At 43.1% G+C, this 27,872-nt stretch overlaps 2 protein-coding genes across 4 annotated transcripts in view; both read left to right on the forward strand.

The window, feature by feature from the left end:
- Positions 1–1,315, forward strand: part of LOC124286613 (zinc finger protein 106-like) — a 31,190-nt gene extending 29,875 nt beyond the window's left edge. For both annotated transcript variants that reach the window (XM_046722995.1, XM_046722994.1), the window contains exon 5: positions 247–1,315. In XM_046722995.1, coding sequence (XP_046578951.1) covers positions 247–1,096 — 850 coding nt within the window. In that variant the 3' untranslated portion in view covers positions 1,097–1,315. The remainder of the gene's footprint in view (positions 1–246) is intronic.
- Positions 1,316–2,285: 970 nt separating this feature from the next.
- The window catches only part of LOC124286612 (zinc finger protein 106-like), a 64,110-nt gene continuing 38,523 nt past the window's right edge, over positions 2,286–27,872 (forward strand). The window contains exons 1-5 of one of the 2 annotated variants that reach the window (XM_046722993.1): positions 2,286–2,540; positions 4,593–4,677; positions 15,076–15,269; positions 15,638–15,689; positions 25,077–25,350. In XM_046722993.1, the coding sequence (XP_046578949.1) occupies positions 2,340–2,540; positions 4,593–4,677; positions 15,076–15,269; positions 15,638–15,689; positions 25,077–25,350 (806 nt within the window). In that variant the 5' untranslated portion in view covers positions 2,286–2,339. Of the gene's footprint in view, positions 2,541–4,592; positions 4,678–15,075; positions 15,270–15,637; positions 15,690–25,076; positions 27,216–27,872 lie in introns of those variants that run through there. The other variant, XM_046722992.1, reaches the window with a different exon arrangement.

Below are 27,872 nucleotides of genomic sequence, written 5' to 3' on the forward strand. Positions count from 1 at the left end.
GAAATGTACAATTTTTACAATCAATTACCAAACCAGATCTAGGGATCACCCTTGTATCAATGTTAGCCCACATGACTTGTAGCATTCAAGATAAAGGACAAAGAATGTTCCACATTGAGAATGTTATATTGCAATTTTAATGAACCAGTTGTCTATATTTTGAGAAACTAATGTAAATTTTGAAAAAATATTGTGTAAGTTAAGTTCTCTTGAAATTACATAATTGAAGTGTCATTTATCTTGCAGGGTGTCAGATAAGAACAGTAGCACAAAGGGCAGGCAAACTTTGTCTGATAATGAGGATCAGGAAGAAGAGGAACAGAGTGAAGGGTTTAGGAGAGACCCTATTTTCTACAAGAGGAATGAGAAAGGACAGTCAGACAAACGACAAAAAGACATGAACAAGGAGCATTTACATTTGGATCAGTCTAACCCTTACAATGATGGAGACTATGATAGATATGGCAATCCATGGAACCAAGATTACAATTACAATTTCAACAGCATGTGCCACAATGACTATTACCAAAATGGCCATCATGGTGGATACGGCCCTGAAGATTTTCAAAATCGATATGGTAACAGCTGTGGGTGGTTTCCACCAAGAGGTGGTTTTGTTGGCTTTCATGGACCTCCAAGAGGGGCAGTACCTGGACCTAGATATCTGTCCTTTGACAGTCATGACAATGACAGAATGGATGATGATATGGACTTGAAAAGGGATGGTGGGGAGGAGGAACGTGTGAATGTGCATAATAAGGAGTTTCCTTCCTATCAAGGCCGGTACTGGAATGATTATCGGCCTAATGGGCATCCACCTCCGCCATGGCATGGCCCGTGGAGCAACAGAAGTCGGAGAACCAGTGTTGGGAAAGTGTCATTTGGAAAGAACACTGCAGAAACGTCGATGGGGACAAAGAGTAAGAAAAAGAAGAAAGGAAAGGGGAAAAAAGGGAAGTTTAACCCTGCTAATATTGAAAATCCTGACACTACAAATGCAAGGAAAAGATGTCGAAATTCTGATTCTGAAAAATGGACCCAAAAACTTCGCGATTGGGAGATGTGGACAGCATTAGTGCTGAGGCAAAGGCAGTGATGGATGGTTTCACATTCCAGTTTGATAAAGTGTTTCGTAGTGAACATGATGCAGAGTCACTGTCTTCCTCAGTGAGGTCAACATCTTCTAACAAGTCCAAGTCTTCCACAAAAAGCAGAAGTAACAGTAGCAGCCCCTCATTAAGGCTGAAGAGCCGTAGTGTCAAGAAGCTTCAGAATAGTCGAGTCTCACCCAAGAGTATTCGTGTGTCTCTTAAAGTAAGTCAGGACAGCAAGGTTGTTGGAAGTGAACGGCAAGTGACTAATGCAGAGTCTGGTGTTTTAGAAAAAGCTGAGAAGTTGTGTAAAGAACTAAGAGAAAAGAGGCAAAAAGCTAAATGCGACAAAGAAAAGAAAATTAAGACCAAGAATAATGAAATGAGGGATGTTTTGAACAAGCAAATCAAGTCTTTAAGTGATGCAAATAAATCTCGAATCAAGGGTCATTTGGCATCTGTTGAGAAAGGCTTTCCTGTTTCAACAGAGTCATCTCCTCAGGAAAGTGGTATTGCATCATTCTCATTTTCACAGACATCTGCAGATGTAGCTGCCAGCAGGAGCGTGCTAGCTTCCAGTACACAGACTTCTCAAAGTGAAGATCAAGCCTCTAGTGTAACTCCAGCTTTTAGAAGTGATATAGACAGAATAAGACACAACATTGAAAACAGCGTTAGACGAACTTTGTCTAGCCCAGCCAAATCAACATCATCTCCTGGTGAATCTTCTATTAACAACTCAAAAAAACAGGAAGCCACTTAGCAAAGATTCTTTGTTGAAGATGGTAAATTCACCGAGGTCCAGAAATGAGAGGCTTCATTTGGCAAGAATGTTGAGAACCCATGCTAGAACACAGAATAAATTAGCTCCTTCAAGATTGAACGTTCAGCTGAATGGACTGTATGACAACTATGAATTTGATGAAGAGGACATCCCTGCTATATCTCTTGAAGACCTGTCCCCTGAAGTCAAGCTACAGATTGCTCAGCTGATTGAGGATGATGTGAACATAGACCTAATCAACAGTGAGCAAGATACTCCAAGTTCACCTGGTATTGAAGCCAAGGTTAATTTCAGAAAACCGTCCAGCATGAGTAGGTTAGACGCTATGGAAGCAGCTGCTGGTTATGGGTCAATAGCAAGCAATTCCATCAGACAGTGCATTATCTATAGCAGATCTTAGTAGCCCACCTGACAGACCTCTGGATGAAAGTTCCACAGATCAGGGTGTTCTAAATGTTGATTCAATGGAGACATTTCAGTTCACAGAGCCTTCCATTACTGTGACATCAAATGATGGTATTCCTCAGTTGCATGTGTCAGAGTCTGCTGTCAGCTCCAACAGTCATCCCTTGACAGTGTCAAGCCCAGTTCCTCCAAGTGTTTCTGGTGCTACGTCCTGTGGTGGTGGGGAGAAGCACATGTCATTGGCTGTTTCCAGTGCTGTGGTACTGTACCACTTTCTTTTCACATTTTATGGGAAAAATGAGGGAACAAATGAGAAATATACAACAATATGTGTACAATCTTTGCTGATGTTTTATATGATGTATCTTTGCTGATTTTCCTGACATAAGTTGAAAATATGGCCTAAATACTTCAGAATAATCCAGGGTGCCATTGTACAAAACAACCTTAGCGCTAAGACTACCTTAAGTCTATGTTAAGGTATGGGAGTTACGGTCACCTTAGCGTTAAGATCGCTTTGTACAACGGTACCCACGTGTGATATTCAGATAAGTGTGATAATGATTACATATATCTTCATGTTTCAAATACCACTATAGCCCTCTGAGTGAAATTTTAGATAGAGTCGGTTAAACCGCGCTCTTCACGATACCGCTGGAATCCGTAATCCGTGGCTCCCATAAACAAATTTGCCCAGTGATCACACATATTCACGTCATCAAAAATAGCACATCAACAAATCCGCTCTTGAGCTCTTATTAATCATGTTGTAAACTAGTGAAATTCAGTGCGGCTTGCAATTAACAGTGTTTATCGTACATATCCATGGTTTTTCAGATGCTTAAAACATGCAGGGTTTTTATCAATAATAATAGATGAACAGCAAAACATCGTATTAACTTTATCATAAAGACATGTCGATCATCAGCCGAGTACTTACAACGTTTGCTATGATGCAACACACCGCGTAATTGCGTGGGTAAACACCGCCATCTGAGAATGTATGATGTCAGAAAACACATCTTATTTGATTAAATTCAATCCCATTTTCATTCATTAAAACTGTTTACAATAACAACGGAGAAACCGTGAGTGAAATGGCATTACCTCATTCCATTTCGCGCCTACCGCGATAGCACCAATTTCACATTTTTCTCAGCAATCACGAACATATTACAGCCTTGTCATCCATTGACCCCAAGACCCGCGTTATTGACTCATTGAAGTCATATTTGACAATTAATTGCCAACATTTTGTTTTTACAATCAAAGTGGCACGTACCGCGGGAAGTCAGCGGTGACTTGTCAAACTGTCTCCTACGTAAAATGTATCCAGCCAGGTAACCCAAAGTACTTAGCAATGCTAATTATTATGTTAAATATGTTCAAAGAAAACATGCATTATACATATACGATAGCAATATATAAGATCTCTGTTAGAATAACTGCTTGACATATAAATTATTCTGATAATGGAATAGAAATTCTTTGATGTTATATTTTCGGATCGTTTTTAACTGAATCACCGGTACATTGGACCAAAACATCGATCTGTGCCCAGCTGATTGCTATTTCCGGCTTAGTTGAATAACAGGTAGCATGACAGGAACAACAATTGAATTATCATGTCTTGTGATGTTTGACTGCAAGTTTCATGTACATACATCTATTTTCATTTACAAAGTTTAGTTTTTTTTCACCTCCAACAATACGATATAGTTTTGACTGGGCGCAATACAGGAAATAGCAGTTTTGTTATGCCATGGAAAATACGATTTTACTTGGCCTTTGTTCCGCGTTACGTGATCGTTACTATAACGCTGGTGTCTAATGGCGAAGGGAGTCATCCATGGACCCCAAGACCCGCGTTATGGCGAGGGATGCCTGTACTAATACGTTCACAATGTTGCTACACAACGTGTTTGTATGTTGGGGCTAAGTCCATAATTTCTGACCTAATACTTAAGGCTTTGTATTTTCTTTTGAGTCAGTATAAATTTCTAATGACTTTTACTCATTGCTGTGTTATGTATGCACATAGAGTTTGATAGATGCTATGCATTTGCTAGTTTGCTTATTGTTTCACACTGCATACAGCAGTATTCTTGCTATTGTAAACAATGTGCTCCTCTGTAATGGTTTAATGACATTCAGTCAACCTTGTTACCTAATCATTTTAGTTGTCAGTAGAGTCAAACATAGCTTGTTGGAACCAATGACAAGTACTCCTTGACCTGTTTTTACTGATTTTAGCAATCATATTCCCCTCCTAGACATTATATATGTGTTCATCATATTAGTTCTGTTTGTAGGATCTGGGAAGAAGAGCTTTACAGATGAGTGGCCTTGAGGACAGACAGAGCCATAGTCAAAGTTGTACATCTTCAGCTACACCAAGTATGTGCCCATAAGTCTTTAAAATTCATGTCAGTACAGTGGTACACATCATTAGTCATTTCCAACTATTCCTTGGCTCATTCTGGACTATTTGTGTATTTTAAATAACGATATAATACTTGTGAATATCCTACCTCTATTACATTATTTGATATTATTTAGTTTGTTATTATTCTTTTCTAAAGCGTGAAGAGAATGACAAGTCACCAATTCATGGTTTTTGGCTCAGCCAGCATTCTGCATGCGGCAGACAAATCAGTTATATCCATGAACCTTGACTGGTGATGTTTCAAATCACTGCATGGTTACCACCCAGACTCCAGTGTCTTCTGAAAACCTGGAAAAGTGGTAGTTCATTTACTACAAGCTCATGCAGTAGTATGGGAATGGAACTTCAGTAAAACAGTCAAAGACATGGTTATGCTGTAAGGTCAAGGGTAATACCATCAGTTTTGAGACATATCAATGCTCCCATACTCTTCAGCTAATTTCAGGAGTATGTACTCCTCAGTTTTAAAAATATCTGGAGCACTGCTAGTTGTGCCTCACAGACAACCTATAGGTACTGTATCATTAGCGTACAGATTAAATGCAAGCTTGAAGTGTAGAGGAGAGACAGAAACCTTTATCTTGCTTCAGTCAATCAAGAGAACCATACTGGATTGGTACTTTTTCCACTGCAACTACTGTGCACTCTTGTCCAGAGTATTGCTCATCTTAGGCAGTCTACCAGTCTCCTTCAAGGGCTATATTGTTTTGCCTGAAAGCTGGACTTCACTACCTCAACACAACATAGTGATTGAAACATGAATGAGTTGATTTATGGCTGGTGTATGTCACATTATACCACCCTCTTCAGGAACCTTATTCTAGTTGAATCAAGTTGCCTTTTAGTCATTTGGTCAGCATTTTTTGGATACAAGAGAATTTCTTGCTTTTATTAGTGGATGTCTGTTATTGTCTCAGAGATATCTGCTCATGCAAGTTTGGACAATGTCAGTTTCTAAGCTAATGAGGTAGCTTTTTATCGCCCAACTGGTCACAGCTCATTGATGTGAAAGGAACTCAATTCCATTGATCTGTTTACAAACAATGGAGGATAGTTTTACCAATTGAATAGTTGTTTGCTCTGGAATCCTATCAGTCTATTGTTGATAGGTTGTTATGCCTGCACAATATGCTGTATTTGTAGAGATGAGTTTTTCTCAAATACAGGATTTATTTCATTTCAGATATGTAATAGAGGTAGATAATTTGGAAAGGAAAAAAAAAGAGTCCCATATTTTCACTGACTTCATACTAGCAAACAAGTGGCCATGTCTAAACCTGGAAACAGTAAATCAAACAGCAGAATGGAATTATGCAAAAGAAAACTTAGAGATCTCTTCAGTCCTTTGAACTACTTTCAATACATCATATGGTGGAATCGACTGCAAAAACTTCAAGAAAGAATATAAATTTTTCCTTATCTTGACTCAGGCTTATTGCTTATCTCCCTTCTCCTTTCGACAGTTAGTGGAATACTTGAATCCTTTCAATTCCCTGAAGCGATCATAATATTACTCACCCACGAGTAGCCTCCCTTTCCCCACCAATACGGTCCCATGTGACCTGAGCCCAGCTCTCATTACTCTCTCCTGCATCACCCAAGCAGACGGTTGGGCGGTCATATGGGTCCTTTTTGCAGCTTATATCCTTTGTTTTTCGGCCTTATATTCTAAATTTGTGGCTGTGAATTGTATTTAGATACTTTTTAGATTCATCACGATGTATTTTAATATGTAAATTTCTGCTAAATTCTGTGTTTTACACTCCGTTGCAGGTGGCTGTTTTACCAATGGTGGCATGTCAACAGTGCAGATTTTGTTTGTCTGCAGCTGATCCTCACCCTGTCTGCCCCTCTTGCTGTCATTATTCCTGTTCCTTAGTATCACGTTGTCAGTATTGTGCACATTTATCAACTGAATTATTTAATAAATATTTGTTTGCACGTTTACACAAGGTATAAGATAAACAAAAGCGTATCAGCAAGGCAGCGGCTGTGAGTGGTGATTCTCGGGCATCGGAGTGTGAGTTGTCACAGATCACTACGCAGAACTCCGGGGTTTCGCCTGTCTGTGTTGCTCTTACAGAGACAGCTACTTAATCTACTTCTAAGAGGAAGTCACCCCATAAAGAAGCGACTGAACTACAACCTTTGGTGAGGAAAAAGAGAGCGTCTAGATTGTCTAAGAAATTGTCATCAGCGAGATCTACATCATCTACACATTTCACTAATCAGACATGTGGATGAATGCACCTACATCATTCGAGAACGCCTTAACACATCTAGATAGTCCACCTCAGGCTCTTAAATCGCAGATCATCTTGACATCTTCACAGAACACATCTACTAGTACCCCTGCAGGGTGCACGAACCCTAGTTCGCAGAAGCATTCGTCCAAGACGTCGTCATCTGATAGGAAACATCTGTCTCATCGCTGATCTTCGTCTATGACATCATGGTCCAAGAACCCTTCTAGTGACAATCAACACGCCTCGCCTCAGTCTACTAGTTCAACTATGGTATCCACACAGTTCGCAAAAGGGTCCCCGAATCAACTTACTTTGCCTGTACCAGCGCAGAGAGAATTAGCTTCTGGAGAAGAGTTCTTGAACTCTCATAAATGGAGATCATCATCTCATTGACGTCAGGGGCGGTGGGGTAGCCTGGTGGTTAAAGCGTTCGCTCGTCACGCTGAAAACCCGGGTTTGATTCCCCACATGGGTACTATGTGTGAAGCTCATTTCTGGTGTCCCCCGCTGAGATATTGCTGCGGCGTAAAACTAAACTCACTCACTCACTCATTGACGTCAACAGCGAAGTACTTCGACTACATCGCACACTTGCGCGAACCTTAAAGTTCGACGAACCCATCTGTGGACCAGGATTTTGTGGCTACTGTTACATGACAAGTTGTCTTAGCTATGCAACAACAATGTTCAGTGGAGAATCGACAGCCGATTACTCATTCTACTCCTATGGCATCTATCAACGATACCGTCCATGAGGATGCACCAGCTTCATATACGAGCGTCCAAGAATTAGATTATGCATCTGTCTACCCGGACTCTGAAGTTTTATCTTGGATAGCGGATGGCATACCGATATCTTCGCCAACTTATAAACTCAAATTCGGCTGAGACATATCGCATAGTGAACGAAGATTTTGACACGTTGACGATTCCGCCAATAAAGCCGATATCTCAGGTTTTGTCGAACCTCAAGTCAGCATTCACGAATGCTACCAGACATCAAGGTCAACATACACCGGCGTTTAATGCAAGGAAATTTCCTCTGCATAGTGTGCAACCGTTCTTCAGAGCGCCAGAGATTGACGACGACTTTCATGTCATCAGTGACTCCACTGACTCTGATAGCTACAAAGTAGAGGATAGGAAGTTGGCTAACCTAGATACGACTATTAGACGTACATTCTTCAGACTAGCTAGATCTCGATCTGTCAACGAAAGCCTTAATCAACAACTTCCAGAACCCAGAAAAGGAGACAGAGAGGATGATATTATCAGCCCTCGTCACACAGAAGAAAGATCAGGAATTCATGTCTGATTACCTGGCGTCTACATCGGCAGACTTGACGTTATTTCGATGTCAAGGACTCCACTCATCTTGCAACTTAGCCATGAAGGTCTGGGTTAGAGTATTGAATCTTCAGTAACCCATGCAATCGCCACATCGAAGAGTATTCCTGTGGTTGTTTACACGTGTGACAAAACCCATAGTGGTGTTTTTACATCTGAGAGGATTCCGCAGTGCCTTCTACCTATATGACAGCATAGAGGTGCATCAGTTAGCAGAGCAACTTAGACGTCGGCTAGATTTTACAATCCAATTACTAACACAACTGGGATGGTTAGTCAGTTGGAATCGTAGTGCCAGAGGAACAGTGGGCGAACATACAGACTTGTCTTCACATTGAACGAACCTCTACTGATAAGAGAATGGCAGAAACTGTTGGGTCTCCTTATATCAGCGCAGTCCCTAACACAGGGGAAGGCTACAAATACGTCTAATTCAACGCTTCCTAACACCTCATCTAGGCAGCCAGCAGGCGATATCCATCCTTCAGCATCTAAAGAAATATCTACTTTGGTGGACAAACAAGTCGAACGTCTTGCTCATTTGCAAGAGCCAGAATACAGTCTACATCTCTTCGTCAATGCATCCCTGCAGGGATGGGGAGCACACTTCAACGAGGAGGTTGCATCAGGAGTTTGGTTTATGTCTGCACATAAATCAACTAGAATTCTAGGCAGTCATTAAGGCAATTCAACATAAGGCGCATGTATTGAGAAATTAAGTTCTCATGATCCACACAGACAACTCGACAGTAGCGTTTTACATAAACCTACAAGGCTCAACAAGATCACCCCTATTGCAACTGACGTTTCAACTCTTCAAACTACTGGACAATCTCAACCTATGGATAAGAGCTTGCAACATTCCAGGAGCGAAAACGTCTTAGCAGACACCTTGACCAGACAAGTAATACCATCTCCTACGGAATGGATGTTACATCCAGAAGCATTCCAACTGCGAGACGCTTCAATCATCAAATTGCAACGTTCGTCTGACCAGTACCAGATCCACAGGCTTTTGCGCTGGACACTCTAGGACTAAATGTTTACACATTTCTACCACCATTACTGTTACCACAGGTACACCGCACGATCGCCCAAACCAATTTCCTATGACTGATTTTGGTCACGCCTTATTGGCGATTGTTGTTTCCGGACCTCATAGAACTTTTTGGAGAACCAACGTTGAGTCTACGAGATTGGCCGGATCTACTGATCTATCCTCTCACACAAAACTACCGCACGACAATCCAGCAGGATTCCAGCTACTGGCATGGAGTGTATTAAGCACTGTCTGAGGAAAAGAGGATACTCTACCAGAGCTTCGAAGGCAGTTACACTGGCCTTGAGACGTTCTACTTGAAAACGTTGATGATAAATGCAAAAGCTTCGATCAGATTACTACATGCAAAGGTTTCTCGGCCGAGAAAGCTACACATCTTCAAGTAGCAGAATATCTATGTCATCTGAGATCAACTTGAAAATTGAAAGGATCTACACTTTCAACATATTTGGCGGCGATCAGCTCGGTTATCACAATGAACACAGGAGTTAAACTCACCAAAGTTTCTGAACTCGTCGCTCTACTGAGATCATATAAACTAGAGGTTCAACAACAGAAATTTAGAGCCCCAGCATGTGGTCTCAACATAGTACTGCAATATTTCACCAGCGACAATTATGAACCTATTGGAGACACAACTTTTGAGCTATTAACTTAGAAAACAATATTTCCTTGTCTCAGCTACAGCAGCAAGAATGTCAGAAATATATGCTCGACTTTGGACGACCGAGATTCGACACAGGGGAACATGCTGTAGTCCACTTGGTACTAAGATGGGACTTTATAGCTAAGAATCAACTACCTGGTCAACAAGATTGTCAATTTCACGTACCAGGATTGTCATCGGTCCTCGGACAACGAGACACAGAGGATTTGTCCCTATGCCCAGTCAGAGCTTTAAATGTACTTAGAACGGACTGCTACAAGAAAGAGAAACGTCTCTTCATTCAACTTTCACCTGCCGTGACTATTGAAGTCTCTCGAACCATAAATCTCATTTTGGATCAGAGCTGTCATTCTACAAGCTTATAAAGCAGCAGGACTGGCTCCACCTAGAGCGTCCAAGACTCATGAAGTTAGATCACTAGCGTCAACACTCGCACTTTATCATCCATCATGGACAGGTTGCTTTTGAAAATCTGACACAGTGTTTGCTAACCATTGTCTTCGAGACATTGCTACAGAGGATGTATCAGGCATTCACCAGTTTGGTCCACTTGTAGTGGCACAACAACTCACGATTCCAGCCAGACATTGAGTAACTCGCCCTGATCACGCTGACTCGTTGACGCTAAGCAACTGACTCCTTGACACTAGGCAACTGACCCATTGCCACCAGCAGGGAGTCCATGTTCCCCTGTCTTACTTGATAAGTCAGCACATGAGTGATATAAACCCAGATGAGTAATAGTCCTTACTTAACTTATGGGTTGCGATTCAGTTTCGGTAATAGTCCTTATCTTAACATATGAATCGTTCTAAGATAACTAGACGTTGAAGAGTACTAGATTATCTAAAATCCACAAAATCTATAAGATTTACTTCTTTTAATGAATAAAGAGAAGGAGGTACCCCGTTATGATAATTAGACAAGGAATAAGACCTCAATTGAAAGGATTCAAGTATTCCACTTAACCATCGAAAGGAGAAGGGAAATAAGCATGAGTCAGAATAGGTATAAAATATCATTCTTTTTTCATATATTCCTCCTTGGGGTACTTATAAGCATTTAAATGTCTATTTAAAATCCCTACGACAGTTGTAACAATATTTGAATAAAAAATATTTACAAAACAAAAACTATGTTTTGTCTTGTGAGACCACCCTTACAGGGCCCTCCGGACCCCTACAGCCAAGAGCAGGTAACTCTAGACCATAACCTCGTACCTCACTTTCCATGCTGTCCTTTCACTGGCAAGACGTGGGTCCATCGAAGAAGTTTAATTTCCTAAGCGACTATGAGTGTCTCAGAAACAGCTACTGTATGTATGGTTCTCTTTTTTCCCTGCATGGGCGATTTGGAGACTTGTTCTGAACATTTTCATTCATCTTTTTTGGTTGTAACTTGGTCCCTGTCGCTGTTGGCTCGCCAGGCGGGGGGTGATATCTGGGCTCAGGATCCCCCGTCCAAACGTTCTCACAGTGAAAAAGAGGGGTCTTCAGGAGCCGCCTGCTATACGTGATCGGCTCCCAAACGGGCAAAAGTTACCAAGGAGGCTTCATCTGCTAAGATGTGTGAAGCCCATTTCTGGTGTCCCCTGCCGTGATGTTGCTGGAATATTGCTAAAAGTGGCGTAAAACCATACTCAGTCAGTTCATCTGCTAAGTCTGTAAATTCTCCTCCTGTATCTACACCTGCCCCTGTACCTATCTCCAACGCACCCCCTGTTGCATGGGCATCCGTTGTCCCGTTTGACTCATTAACTACTCTTTTTCAGGAGCAGATGTCGTCTGTGAAATCCCTGATTGACACGGCGTTGTCTGGGTTCCGTAAGGAGCTCAGCGCGCCGGTCGTCGGGGGTGGATCGGACGCATCTGGGGGGGTTGGCTGCGGCCCGAGCTCCGGCTCGGAGAACGCGCCTTCCCCCGGGCAGCTTGATCCTGGCTTCGGCTGTGGTGATAGTGTGCCTTCGGTGCCTTCGGGTTCTCCCTGTCTTTGCCTGGTGCCCTGACTGGCGGTCGCCTCGGCGCCTGGCAGTCAGTCTGGGCTGCCCGGGAAACCTGTTGCGGCAGGTTCCTCGGGCACCTCGGCGCCCCGGTCTGGGTTCCCTTCTGGCTCCTCTCGACCTTTTGAGCCCTTCATGTTCAGCCTCTGTGGTACCCTCGGCGGTCTCTCTTGAGTATGAGAGTATGGCAGCCGAGGATTGTACCGAGGTTGATATGGAGGAGGATGAAGGGAGGGAGGAGTTGGTGGTTGGAGTCCCGTACTCCTTTGGGTCGTCCCTGCGGCAGGTTCACGATAAGATCGCCGAAGTCCTGCCCCAGGTGGCTGTCCCCGTGCAGGCGACCGATCCCGCCGAGTTCCCCTTCGACGGGACGTGCTACCAGTTTCGTGTGCTCCCCTTCGGCATCTCTACGGCGCCAAGGGTGTTCACCAAACTTATGCTAATCCCAGCTCAGTTAGCCAGGTCTCAGGGCAGGTGTTGTTACCCGTACCTGGACGATTGGCTTCTCAGGGCGTTAGGTCCTCAGTTAAGCAGAGCTTCCACACTGTGTGTGATGGATACTCTCGCTCCGTACCGTATCGTCAAAGTCCAGATGACTGTGTTACAGTTTCTCCAGTCGGAAACATGGCGGCGACAGTGTATGTGGATTGGCGTGCGCGTCTGAGGATGAGACCCGTTCAGCAAGCGTTAGCGCAGCTGTGGTCCTACTCGCAGAGCTACGAGACTATTCTCGCGACGCCCGAGTGGTTAATTCCTCACTTGCGGTGGTGGACGGACGTCGGGAATTTGTCCAGGGGGATCCCCCTAGACACCCCGACACCTTCCCTCTCAGTTCAGACGGACGCCTCCCTCACAGGATGGGGGGTGGTCCTGGGCGAACACTCAGTCTCAGGCGTCTGGTCAGAGCGGGAAGTCAGCCTGCACATCAATGTGTTAGAACTGAGAGCAGTCCGAGAGCTTTCGGGTGTTTGTTCAGGGCCGTGTGGTTCGTCTAGAGATGGACTATCAAACGGCCCTGTCTTACATCCTCAAGCAAGGCGGCACAGTGTCTCCGTCACTCCTTTAGGAGGCGTGGCAGTTTCTATTCTAGTGCAATCAGTTCAACATTCGGGTTTTGCCTGTTTATCTCCCGGGGGGTAGACAACGTACATGCGGATGCTCTCTCACGGCGTATACTAGCCCCGCACGAGTGGCTGCTCGACCGGGAGATATTCGGGATTATCTCCCAGTTGTTCGGGTCGTTCCAGGTGGATCTGTTTGCGTCTGGGGTGACGAACCAGATTCCTGTGTTTTGCTCTCGGATTCCGGATCCGAGGGCGCTAGCCAACGACGCCTGTCAGCTAGATTGGACGGGCAGGGTACTGTGGGCGTTCCCCTCGATACCACTGATTCCCAGCTCGGCTACTTGTGCTTCTTGCATCCCTTTGGTCGGCGCAAAGTTGGTTTCCGTTAATTCTCAGGTTTCTGGCTCGGCCTCCTGTTCTATTACCTTTTCGACTGGACCTCCTATCCCAGAACGGAGCGCCCCACCCGAATCCCAGGATTCAGTGGGTGGCTTGGCGGCTATTTCTGCGTTTCATATTCCTGTTGACTATGCTCTCTTGGGACAGCACCCTCTTGTGGAGCGTTTTTTTGCAGGCGTGGACAGAATCCGTTCGGTTTGCCCGGTGGATTAATCCCCCGTGGGACTTGCCAATCGTTCTTGATTGGCTGTCCGGTCCACTATTTCACAATCTGTCGGCTCTTTCACTCCAGCTGTTAACGTGGAAGACGGCTTTTCTTGTGGCGGTAACTTCAGGCAGGCGGGTTGGCGATATTCACGCCATGTCGGCCGATCCCGCGCTCACTGTTTTTCACAAAGACAGAGTTAGCATACGGCTACCTGATACTTACCGTCCTATGAAGGATAGTGCCTTTCATGTGACGACGCCTATTGAGCTCCCGGCCTCCCCTGCCCGGTACCTCTCTACGACGTGCTCACGTCTTAGATGTCCGTAAGACCCTTAAGGCTTATATCACGCGAACAAGGGGTATCCGTAAGGATAACCAATTGTTTTGTTGTTATGGCGGGGTCAAGGCTGGTCTTCCGGCGACAAAGCAAACCATTTCTCGGTGGCTTGTCTCTGCCATACATATGAGCTATACTCACACAGGGCATATCCCGTCTGTAGGTTTGAAAGCTCATTCGGTTAGGGCAGTTGCTACTTCGCTGCAGCCCTGCCCATTGAGATCTGCTCCGCTGCTATTTGGAGCTGACCGAGTCATTACAAACTTGACAGACTCTCCTTTGCTTAATAGATGTATTACGGCATTTTGTTTCTTGCGGCTTATTGCGGGACCCCCTTATCTTCACTTCCGATTGATTACGGGAGGGAGGGAGGGTTTATCTCGACTGTTTACATTAGCGAGGTTTCGCATTGTAATTATACTATGTTCGACCCTGACCCTGGCTCATGCCCCCGCCTGATTGGCTATGGTGGACACGTGACCGGGTAAGTGAGCTTTTTTCTGCTATTTTAGCTTGGGAAATTCCACTTCTTATCGGGGGTGTTTTATGCGGACGGAATGCCACTCCTTAGCTCCGTCTTTAGGAGTCTGTCTAATGCTTATAAGTACCCTAAGGAGGAATATATAAAAAAGAATCGAACTAACCTGTAGAGGTTTCAGATTCTTTGAATATATTCCTCCTTGGGGTATGCCCATCCACCTCCCCACATTCTGTCTGCCTTCGTTCAGCATGGAAAGTGAGGTACGAGGTTATGGTCTAGAGTTACCTGCTCTTGGCTGCAGGGGTCCGGAGGGCCCTGTAAGGGTGGTCTCACAAGACAAAACATAGTTTTTGTTTTGTAAATATTTTTTATTCAAATATTGTTACAACTGTCGTAGGGATTTTAAATAGACATTTAAATGCTTATAAGTACCCCAAGGAGGAATATATTCAAAGAATCTGAAACCTCTACTGGTTAGTTCGATTTTTATCATAAAAATTACATATTTTTGGAATTGTTTTCTGTAATTGTACTGTTACAGGTCCACAGACTTTAGTTCCAAGTGTGGACACACCTCACAGTCAGCATCTGATGAGTGCAGTGCTGGAACTCTCCTTGAAGGAAGAGGAGAAACAGAAAGATATTGATGAGCTAGAACGGAAGATTGATGTGATGCGGCAGATGCTCAGAAGGACTTTGGACCATCTCGAGAACAGTGAACACCGCAGGAAGGAGGTACTTATAACATCATCTGTCTCATAACTTCAAAACTTGTACTTCAACATATTGAATCCTAACATATTGCTCAGCTTGATGTAGTTCTGTTTGATGCAAAATTGCCTTGATAAATGAAATGTTTTTCAAGGAACATTCCTAGGGGAAGGTCATTTAAAATAACTTGTTTCATTTATAATAATTGTTGTATTCACACCAACTGACAAATTCTGATAGATTCTGATATCCTTGGAGTTAGCTGCAAAGGTGTATAATAGAAGAATAAGTGAAACATGTTGTATTCAGTCTTTACAAAAAGTGCTTCTTTACAGAATGTACCTGATGTTGAGTTTTGGTTTTGACAGCCAACTTTCATGGTTTCATTCCAGCTCCTTAGTGATAACAAGAAGATCAGGGAGAGAAAAGTGAAAGTTTTGAGAGGTAAAATGTGTTGTCAAGTGGCAGTACAACTTTCCAATTATGAACAACATCCCACACCATTTAGGTACAAAGACATGGAAGAGATTGACCTCACCTGAACTCCCAATCATATACTATCGGAATAAAGAAACTGTGCATTATTTGATGTTATGCCATATTTTAATGCAGAAAGATATTAACATCATTTGTGGTGTTTTCCTTAATCATTGTTAAACTGTTGTCAGGATAAGATCGAAATCTGTATGATTTGACACTAGGCATCATGACATGCAAGAGATGTGGTGTCAAAAGTCAGTTCACAAATTCATCATCGTGTGTGTCCACCATTAATGTTGATGCAGGTTTGACAACGACGATGCATAGATGACACTAAGCAATTGAAGAAAGCTTGGGGAATGATGTTCCATGTTTGAACCAATGCTTGTTCCAATTCAGCTTAGCCAATGGCTGATTCTAGGTTTGACGTAAACGTCGCTCCATTTCATCCCAGACATGCTCAATAGGGAACGGGTCCGGAGAAACAGCTGGCAAGGGGAGTACTGGAATGTTCTTCTGTCTCACTAAATCTGTCACAACGCAAACGACATGTGGACTGGCATTATCTTGCTGAAACGTGAAGTTACGTCTGAGACCCAATAATCTTATCTCTGTATCGCAGTGAGATTGCCACTGACAATGACAAATTGCGTCAGACCATCAGATGTGTTGCCGCCCCATACCATAACACTTTCGCTACCAAACTGTTGACGTTGAACAACGCCCGCGTCAGCATACCGTTCAGCATCGTCATCTGTGCAACCTTGCCCTGCCATCTGAGCTGTCCAGAAGAAATCTCGACTTGTCAGTAAACAAAAGACCATCCCAATCCTGTCTCTTGTGCTGTAGATGCTCTCTGCACAGGCAAGACATGCCTGTCGGTGACATTGGAACAAAATTGGAACGAATTGTGGGCTGTTGGGGCCGGATGTTGTGCTCCCTCAGTCGGTTCCGTACAGTCCTGGAACTGATTGGAAGTAAGCCAGGAATGGTCCAAGCAGTCAAACTGACAGTCCGGAATCGATTCCTTAGATGGATCAGTCAAATGTGGTTATCTTGCTGATGTGACGTCGCGCGTGGATGGCCGGTCCGAGGCAAATCTCTCGTGTAGCCATAATGTTGAAAACGTTTCCATAGAGATGAGATCGTGTTTTGATGGACACCAAAATCTTTGGCCACTTCATTTAGGGCCATTTGGGGGCATGGCATATGCGCAGTTTAGGTTGAAATCAACTTGTTTTCCACAACATTCAGAGGCTAGAGAATAATCAATCGTTCTTCACTTTTCAATGTCAGGTGTGTGAACTTCAGGTGTCAAAAAGCATGCAAAAAGTGAGTAAGTTTATTGTACCTAAAGTGCACGTGCCATGGGCGATACGTGACATCAAATTCCGTGCAAAGTGCTTTGCTACATGTTTATTTAGAGTTATTTTCATAACATTTCAAATAACTTATATTTTATACAATTTTATGTTATGTACAGTTACTTTTTCCGTTAGTATATTTTGTCACCTCTTTGGCAAGCAAATTTATAAATGTATCTGATTTTTTAACCTGTCCTATTTGATACCTAATGCCTGAATCCTGTGCGACCTGAAAATTGGGGATTTACTGAAAAATACTGAACAGCATTATTTCTTTGATCACTAGGCAATTAGGCAGCTATACTCTTTGTTGGATCAGTTTGATGAAAATATTTCGTCTTTAGGAAATATGTATAAGTGTATGAGTTTTTATGTTTTACCTGACCTGAAGCTACACAGTGCTTGATCTTCCCCACCTTAACTGGCAGTACTGGAGCATAAAGTAGAAATACTGATCGTAGTATGTGCCCCAGTACCAAGAGCTTGATCGTCGATGACCGCATCGAGGAAGATATGCAGAGGGATGAGAGGAGTTGAGGGGAGAGGTCCCGTACTCTCTCGGGTCGTCCTTGAGGCAGGTACATGAACGCATCGCTGCCGTATTGCCTCAAGTCATTGTCCCCGCGCAAGAGCCCAACCTTGCGGAATTCCGCCTGCTGGGGGAAGCCTTTGCCCCTAGTAAGGTAGGGGTTATGCATTCTACCATTACTGGTGAGTGAGGTAGTTAATCCTCTCCTGTTGGGGACCTGTTCTCGGTTCGATCTACCCGATCTTTGCAGACCATACTTGATAAGGGAGGATGCACTACTCGAACCGCCAGTGGTGGATGAGTGTGTTTATGTTTCAGTCACCCTTGGTGGGTCCTCTAGCTGGCTGGATTATCAATCTCAAGAAAACAGAACTCATCCCAACACAGGATCTGGTTTTCTTGGGAGCGAGATTCAACACAGAGCAGGGGACCGCATTGTCAAAGTCCCCTTGTAGCTTCAGCTCAGACATGGTTCCAGTTGCTAGGCAACATTGCAGGGTCAGTGGACGTGGTTTGGCTGCACGTCTGAGGATGAGACCTATACAGCAAGCACTGACTCAGCTGTTGTCCCACTCGGAAAGCTACGAGTCGAGATGCCGGAGTGGTTATTTCCTCAACTGCGTTGGTGGACAGACGTTGGGAACCTATCTAGAGGGCTCCCTCTGTAGTCCCAGATGCCTTCAAACAGATGCATCCCTCACAGGTTGTGGCGATGTTCTGGGCGACTGGTCAATCTCAGTCTGCACATCAATGTGCTGGGATTGAGAACAGTCCAGTTGGTGTTCGGGCAGGTTCAAGGCCAAGTGGTTCGTCTAGAGATGGACAACCAGAAGGCCATGACCTATATCATGAAGCAAGATGGCACTATATTTCCGTCCCTCCTTCAGGAGGTGTGGCAGTCTCTACTTTGGTGTGATCAGTATGACATACGGGTAATGCCTGTTCATCTCCCAGGTGGGTCTGTTAGCCTCTTAGGCGACGTACCAAATTCCAGTGTTTTGAGATAGCCAACAATGCCTTGCAGCTCAAGTGGACGGACAGGATACTGTGGGCCTTCCCAACCAGCTCGACTACTTGTGCTGCTTGCACATCTTCGGTCAGCTCAAAGCTGGTTTCCGGTAATTCCCAGGTTTCTGGCTCAGCCTCCTGTACTATTACCCTTTCGACCGGACCTTCTATCCCAGATTCAGTGGATGGCTTAACCATTTTCCAGATTCACCTCCAGGCTAGGGAAATTCCTTCAACAGTTGCAAACACAATTCTGGTTTCTGGTCTATAAGAGTCCGTCTAATGCTTATAAGTAATAAGGAAGATCTCTCCTGAAAAAGAATCGAACGAACTTGTAGAGGTAGCAGATTCTTTTGAAGAGAGTTCTCCTTGGGGTACGGCCACCCACCTCCCCACATTCTGTCTGACTTCGTTCAGCATGGAAAGTGAGGTACGAGGTTCAAGGTTAGAGTTACCTGCGCTTGACAGTGGGGCCCTGAAGGTTGAACAAGACAAACAGTTTATTTTTTGTTTTGTAAATATTTTTATTCAAAATATAGTTATAACTGTCATAGGAATTTAGAATGGACATTTAAATGCTTATAAGTACCCCAAGGAGGACTCTCATAAAAAATCTGCAACCTCTACAGGTTTATTTTGAATTTGTGTCGACTCCGTATATGTTTACCATTTTAGGATTTGCTTCAACTCATGGTTTGAGTGGTGCATTTCATGTACTGTTTTCACTGTAGTTTTTAAATACTATCAGTGAACCTGTAATTTTTTCCTATGTTTGAAGGCCTTTGGCTCAAAATTTGCTAATTTTTAGCAAAAATATTCTTTGTACCTCGTGCAAAACGTCTTGGTTCTGTAAACCAATATCCTCATACATTATTTGCTATTCTTACAGAATGTATGCTAAGCAATGCCTTTGATTCAAAAAGCCTTAGTTGTGAAAGGATCCTCCTTTACATTGTCCATCTTGCCGTCCAAATTGTACTGTTGCTGATTGTTGCTCTCTTTGCATTGGCTTACCTTTTACCAATTTTAACTGTTACAAGACGGTATTGTTAAAACAAGAAAAGCATCTTCTTCATTGTCAGCGGATTCTCCACCTCGGTATAGTACGTTTGGCTCAAAAGCAGACGGATGAATTGCAATCTAATTTGAAAACTGATAAACATATAATACTCAATGAAATGCTGATCATGATCAAAACATCAGACAGGAACAGCCAGGTGTACACGGAGCACATGCACAAGTGTCGACAAAGCTATTGATTCATTTACCTGAGCTGTGCCGTATCCATCTGTTCTTGCACACCTGGCTGTCCCTTTTTCTGCATTCCTCCCTTGTACCAAATAGTGAACTGTGTAAATATTTTAATGATAGTTTGTTAAAAAAACTTTGGATTTTTAGGACATAAATTCTGCTAAAAACTCAGAGTTGGTCTAATGTTGTTATTATGATTGGCGTTTCATTGAGTATTATATGTTTTGTCAGTTTTCGAGTTAGATCGTTCAATTCATCGGTCCGCTTTTGAGCCAAACGGACTATAATAGACAATGCCTCCCCACCAACGACAGCGGTGCCTGCTTCAACACTGTTGTATTTACACCATCAACACCAGTGCTCTTCGGAGACCTTTGACTGATTTATTAGACCCATATTTGTACAGTTGTTCTTGGGTCATATCCTACAGTATTGTCCAGATGAGTCGTTCCAGCCTCGCCATCTCTCAACATTTGCCCATTCCCGTGGTTCCTCTGATAGTCTGATGTCTGTGCCTGCCTGCTCATTGTCACAAGTGCTTTCCATCTCCTTCCCATGAATCAAAGCACCATCACCAGATGGATGCTAATCTGTCACATCCCCTTCTTCATTTCATAGTTGATGCCTGCCTCGGGTGCCTGCTTGGTACCCCACCTCTTCTTCCCTTTGTGATTTGTGCTTGTAGGGGGCCTCGCTACCTCACGGATCAGCATTTTGATAAAGTATCTCCTCTCCCTCATCGCCAGCCTGCAGTGTTGTCACATGCGCCAGGCGGATCCTTACCCTACTGATGATGAAAGAGAGTTTATTCCTGATTATGATGTGTCATTCCCGGATAGGGCTTTGACAACTGCAGACGCCCTGATGGCTTGTTGATCTTCTGCCCCATGCTTAGAATGGACAAGGCACTTCCCTACAGATGCAGCACAGGGTAATGGATTCCATTGATCGATGGATGATCTCCCTTGGGATCCATTAATTGCTGGTATTACTCGATCTTTGGATGGTGCCATGGACTTCACCATCGCCTCTGCACCCAGTGATGATGTTGTGGGAACATCAGCGCTTCAATACCCCAATACTGATGCTGCAGCCTGCACCATGACAAAAGCCTTAGAGTAAGTTAGAGTGGTAAATCAACAGCTCTTATCAGGACTGGATTGGCAGTTGTCTACTCATCTTCAGTATTGTCTTGGGTCCATCACCATTGCATAAGTGGGGCGGTATTTTCCACCACAAGTACATTCCATCAGTTTCATTGGTATAAATAAGTATAAATTGGTATAAATAAGTGTTTTCCTATCAGGGCGGTGGGGTAGCCTAGTGGTTAAAGCGTTGGCTCATCACGCCGAAGACCCGGGTTCGATTCCCCACATGGGCACAATGTGTGAAGCCCATTTCTGGTGTCCCCCGCCGTGATGTTGCTGGAATATTGCTAAAAGCGGCGGCGTAAAACCAAATTCAGTCAGTCAGTCATTGCATAAGCAATCAACCTGGGATCCCTCCTTCAGGACTGAAATGGTGCACCTGCTGTGGTGAGGATCCACAATTTCCGATCATCAGATTCTGCATGTAGCCAAATAGGCTGAGGCATGGGATATGAGTCAACAGGAGTTTCAGCTCCTCAGTACTATGGATAGACTCCTGTCCTATGCCATGTCTCAGGGAAGGTCCTATATTGGGAAACGTTGGAGTCGTTACCAGAGGGGCCAGTCCTCAACACAAGTCCCATATGAAGGCACAAGATGCCCTACAGAGGAAGCTTCTTGGGTGGGATGCGTCCCTGATATACTACAGCCCATCTGTCACCAATATCTTGCAGACCAGTTTCAGTCTGCAGCTTCAAGCTTCTTCCCCAGCTTGCAACTCGACCTTCTGAGACTTGTTAACTACCGCTGGAGATCCCAGCTCCTTGGGCCAACATCGACATTCTGTTTGCCAAAGGAGTCGTGGAGCCTCTGGACGTTACGCAGGGCCTATGTTCCCCTTCTTTCTTGGTCACCAAGAGAGGTTTCAAGGAGATGTGTATGATCTACAATATGGTGATCTCCATGTTTTTTAGATGCTTCCAATCAACCCTGTCCATCACTGGATCCTACAAGGGATTTTCTAGTTGGTCTCTATCTCCGGGATGCTTTTCCTCCATGTACCCATCCGTCCAGCTCATTGTCAGTTCCTTCCACAGGGGTGTGTAGCGCTTAAAAACAGTGTTAGAAAGACATATATAGGTATATAGACCCTACCCTAGTACTATATAAAAGGAAAGGGATGTAACGACGAAATCACCCCCTCCTCAATCAAAGTTAGATTTCACCACGTATAAAACAGCTACCTCTGCAATTCCACGCCAAAGCCAAGACAGCCAAAACTCGCTTTTAAATTCGTTTATTTATTCCAGCCATGTTGACATCACCTATGTAGGGCTAGATTCGATAGGCAGCGGTATTCCGCTTGTGTAAAAACTATTTGCAACATCTACATATCATTTCCACGACAGTAAGTTGGCATTTTCTCCAAAATCATCGGCAATCATACTCAATTGTCGGCCATAGATGGCCTTGACATTCAAGTTCAAGTGAACAACATAACTATTCCAATCAGCCTTCTAATAGAGCTTCAACCCTGTCTTGAGTGGTGGCTGATCCCATTAAACGTCTTGATTAATATCTCTTTCGTCAACTTTGAGGCCTCTGGCCTGTTATTTCTGCACCAGTCTCATCACGTTGTTGGTTTGACTATTGTGACATACCCTGCTGGCCTCAACTCTGTGTTGAACATTGCTCATTTGGCAGTTATCCGGAGTTTTCACTGGGAGAACCCGTCTAAAAAGTACCATCCTCCAGCTAAATGTGGTCTTACTTGACTTTCGACAAGCACTGTGTGAACTACTGGAGTCTGCATCCTTTGAGAACATCACTGTGAAAACTTGCTTTCTACTGACTCTTGCGACAATGACCAGGGTGAGTGAGCCTCATGTTCTTGATGTTTCTTGGATCAGTTTCTTGGATCAGTTTCGACCAGGGCCCCCAAGGACATTTGCTAAGATTCTTAGCCTGTTATGGGATTTTATTGCCATAAACTCCCTCATCAGCTCAATTAGCAGTTGTCAATTGTGCAGATCGATGCTCATGCTGTTGATCACTGGATTGTCTGGTCCAGAGTCGATTATTTACAGACTGCCGCCATATAGCTGGAATAGTGTGGCGTAAAACTAAGCTCACTCACTCACTCACTTACCAGTTGCACATTCCACCCATCTCTGAGATTGTCGGCTCAGAGGATGACAGGAACTGGCAGACTAAGAAGTGTAAAAATATTTTTAAAATTGTATGAAATCCATCTTGATATTCAGGGGTTTTGTTAAAGAATCTAAAAAAAAGAAGAAGATTTTTAGTCTATTACTTACAAAGCATGTACATATTTTACTGCAGATGTCCAAAAAAAACCTACCTCTGTAGTTATTCACATCATTTATTTTTCCATTCTTATGAAGAAAGACTGGTACACATTCTTAGCCATATATGTCTTTGAGAGTGAAAATATTATTTGTACTTATCCTGACTCATATGCTAAAGTTTCCACCTAACCATCCCAACTGTCTCCTAAAATAATTATTTCAGACCAATAAATACTAAAATGGAGAGAGTGACTATAGTCCATTTGATTTCATTTTAGACCGATGAATTGCTCGCTAACACAAAATCTAATAATTGCAACAAAACCAAATTTGCACAGTCCCATGAAATTGACAGACGAACTCTGATGATTTGTATGATAATTTTGGACACCCGAATAAAATAGTTGTTTAACGAACGATCATTATTTTATTGTCACTTTTCCCTATTTCTTATGAGGGGGGACCACTTGCTGGTAGGACAAGCGTGTGAAGTGAAATCTCAATTTCACACTTGCAATTCACAAACCTGGCTGTTCTACCAGCAAGTGGACCCCCCTCATAACACTAGCAAAAAGTGACAACAAACTAATGATCGTTTGTTATTCTATATTCGGGTGTCCAAAATTATCATACAAATCATCAGAGTTGGTCTTTTGATTTCATGGGACTGTTCAGAAGTTGGTTTTGTTACAATTATTAGATTTTGTGTTAGTGAGCAATTCATCTGTCTAAAATGAAATCAAACGGACTTTAGTCAGCTCGTTTGGTCACTTGTTTCTTGTGTGTCTGTGCGGGGCAAGGGTTTCATTCAGGTAAAGAAAATTCTGTTCTTACGGGAGAATAAGGAGATAAGCAATTAGAATGGGTCAGGAAAAGTGTAAAGAAATGTTTTCTATAAGAATATGCGTTCATATAGTTCTTAGCAAAGCCTACCACATCAAATGTCATTGGCGATTTAGTCAAAGGTCAATGTCCCCTTTAAAATAATTTTGATAAATACTTGAATCATTCTTTCTCTTGAATGTGGAACAAGAGTTATGTTAACATTAGAAGATATCATACATCTGACTTATTCCACAAAAACCAAGTGATTTGTTGTTGTTGTTATTGTTGTCATAGGCAATGATAATGTCAAAAATCACAGGTCATGACTGAAATGTCTCTAAAATGTAAGACTTTCTCAAAGTATTCATGGATTTATCATTAGTACCATACAAATCCTTTCTCTGAGGTAGGGCACTCCTGTGAAGGTTTCGGTTACAGGTCAAGATCATTCAGCTTTTTAGAATGGGAAACATTGTTCTATTATTCATTGCCAGCTACTGCTGCACTTCTATTTAATAATAATGATAATAATAAGAGTACTTTTATAGCACCTCATCTATATCACTCAGGGACATGCTCTAAGTGTGTGATACTTATATGTATGAAATAAGCGTAACATCAAGATTGAAACAATAATACTTTGAGAATTTGTAGTTTTGATGTATGTTGGGACGGAACATAGGTCACTTCCTGTTCTACTGGGGTGGTGGGGTAGCCTAGTGGTTAAAGCGTTGGCTCGTCACGCCGAAAACCCGGGTTCAAATCCCCACATGGGTACAATGTGTGAAGCCCATTTCTGGTGTCCACTGCCGTGATGTTGCTGGAATATTGCTAAAAGCGGCTTAAAACCAAACTCAATCAGTCAGTCAGTCCTGTTCTACTGATTCTGATTTCGCCTTAACCACTGGGCTTATATTATACAACAGCCATATACCTCAGCTTGTTTGTAATGACATTTACTGATTCTGTTCATACAGAACTGATGGGACATCAATCACTGGAATCTCCTCTGCACACCACTCAGCTTTCCCCTCCAATCCATGCAGCCACCGGGAATGTCATGACCACAACACGAAGCCTACTGTCATCCGAATCTATGGACATCGACATTGTCACAGACTGTGTAACATCAACAAGTCAGGCTAAGCCAGACTCTAACATCAGGATAGATCCTTATCACCCGGATATCCATTCTTCAAGACTCCTGGATCAACAAACAGAAGCCTCATCGCAAGCAGACACAGCTTCAAGGCCAGTATCCATGTCTACTGTTTCTGCTCCCCCTTCCTCAGTTACTAAGGAGGTTGACACTAACCCTGCACACTCCTCTCCATGCTGGGACAAGCCCACTAGTTCTCTCTCACTAAGTTTGGTTTCAGTTAAGCAAGAGCTGCCTGATATAACCCCATGTGTCTCATCCCACAGTTTGACTGAGGGCAGTGTTGTTGGTGAGAGTGCTGCAGTTGTTGATAGTTTTGTGCCTAACTCATCTGTTACAAAGTCAGCCCAACTTGCAGCAGTTTTGATAAATACCCAATCCTTGTTGGACAGTGTAGAGTCCAGTCCTGTTATCATCACTTCTGAAGACCATTTGGTCTCCAATTCATTTACCTCTGGGAAAGGTGGAACAAAGGTTGATTCATCGTCTGATGAAACTTTGGTCAGAACTTCAGTGGATTCTTCCAGCACAGTTGTGAATGTGACAAATTGTTTTCAAACATCTATTCCTTGTGCAGAAACCTTTTCTGATACGGATCGTTTGGCTTCCTTTTCAACTTGGTCTCCACTGGCTGACCGTTTGACCTCAGTGACAGGATCCGCCCTCAGGAGAACACAATATGTAGATGCAGGCGGAGGTGGCAGTGGGGAAAAACATGCGACAGAACCAACTGTACTTACACCAGATTTATGTGGCTCAACAAATTCAACTATCAAAAACATTTTAGCAAGTCCCCCAGTTGCTGACATCTGCTCTAAATCCCCCTTTGATAAACAGCCAAAGGATTCAATAACTTCAGGGTTTGTGTCTGATTCTTCAGGCCAAAGAAGGATCTCTGAATCGGAGCTTCAGACTGTTAACTCTGGCACAACAAAAACAGTTTCTGAATCCAGTGATGGAGATGCAGGTAAACGGTCACAGTCAGTTCCAATGACTTATCTTGGTAGTATTAGTGGAGGTGTGGAAACAGCTGCAGTTTTGAAAAAACTTGCAGCAGACTTGGGTAACCTGGGCAGTTTGAACAACATGTCTTATGTTATGCTTGACAGACAAGGTGTATCTGATAAATTTCAATCTGTATCATTGCAAACAAGGAGGAACTCAGAAAATAGTCAGAAGTCATCAAATCACACAGCAACAGACATCCATTTGATGGACCTGGACCTGAATGGTAATAACAGTGGGAAGGACTCCACTCCAAGAGATGAGTGGGAACAGAATGGGAGCATGGCCAGCAACAGCTCCCTGGGGGGAGAAGATCAGACGGTACTGTCAGACAGGCAACAGAAGAATGTCTCTGGAAACAATTGAAAGAGAAGCATCAGATGGGGATCGTACCTTGAGGGAAGAAGATTTTGTTAGAACTGAGAGTCCTGAATCTGACAACACACCAGGACGAGTACTTAAACAGTGCTCAGTTGTTTTGCAGAAATTGGAGCTTGAGAGACAAGCAGCCAATAGGTTAAATGAGGATGATGAAGCACAAGAGATGGCTGATCAAGATGGTCTGGTTCAGGTGGTACAGCAGCAGGAGGCACTGGTGCAGGAACAAGAACAACCTCGTGTAGTTCTTGTTCCTGACAGAACAAAAATAGACACAAATGGACCACCATCTCCAGGGAGGAAAAAGAGAAAAAACTAAGAAAGAGAGAGATATCTTGGCCAATAGAAGAACATACTGGTTTGATTCCAGTTCTGATAATAACTCCCAAGAGGAAGATACTGTGCCCAAACTGTCAACTCTTAAACAACAGCTTGTATTCAACCAAAGGGATAATAATTCCGATCTGGAACAAGGTTCTTTGGATAACAATATTGCTGATATCAAGAGGGAGATTGAACAATTTGAAGAACAAATTCAAGCTGAAGTTCCTCGGGAACAATGTGGATGTGATGGGAAATCCTGATGATGACCCACTCTTGTAAGTGGCCAATGACTTGTGATATATTAAGGCTTTGGAGTTTGAGTTTGCAGTTTTGTGTTTTTGTTTGTAGTTGTAGTTAGATTTGCAGTTTCAATTAATGGAAAACAATTTACCCTTAAAAGCGTATATAAGAAAGATCAGTTATTATTGATATATTTATTGTCAGTGTAACAAGGAATATTGAATTGTGCTTATGTGTATTTAATCAAGCATTCATGTATATTATTGTTGATAGCATGACTCTCTTGCCAAAGGCAAAAAAACAACTTTATGAATGCCTGAAGAAAAAGTTTATATCTTTGGGATGTCAAGTGAAGATGCATGGTATGCCACTAACCTAAAGTTTCTGAATTGTAACAGACCAGGGGTTTAAATCTGAACCCAATCACTTGGTAACCTGTTTTGTATTTAAGAAGTACGTTCTCAACATACATTGCTTCAAAATTATTGCAGCTATTGTGTTACGGAAATCTGGGCATAAGTTTGTTGATATATGCAAATTACAAAACTTTCTTTCAGCTGTGAACACATTTTAAAAATATGCATTCAATTCTGTAGCTTGAATTTCATGTGTGATCTAAAAACTAGGCCATGAAGCAACCTTCCCTGTGTCTAATACTCATATTCTT

The sequence above is a fragment of the Haliotis rubra genome, unplaced genomic scaffold (genome assembly GCF_003918875.1).
Source record: "Haliotis rubra isolate DU_JTF1 unplaced genomic scaffold, ASM391887v1 Scf388, whole genome shotgun sequence".
In the NCBI taxonomy this organism is placed as follows: Eukaryota; Metazoa; Mollusca; class Gastropoda; order Lepetellida; family Haliotidae; genus Haliotis; species Haliotis rubra.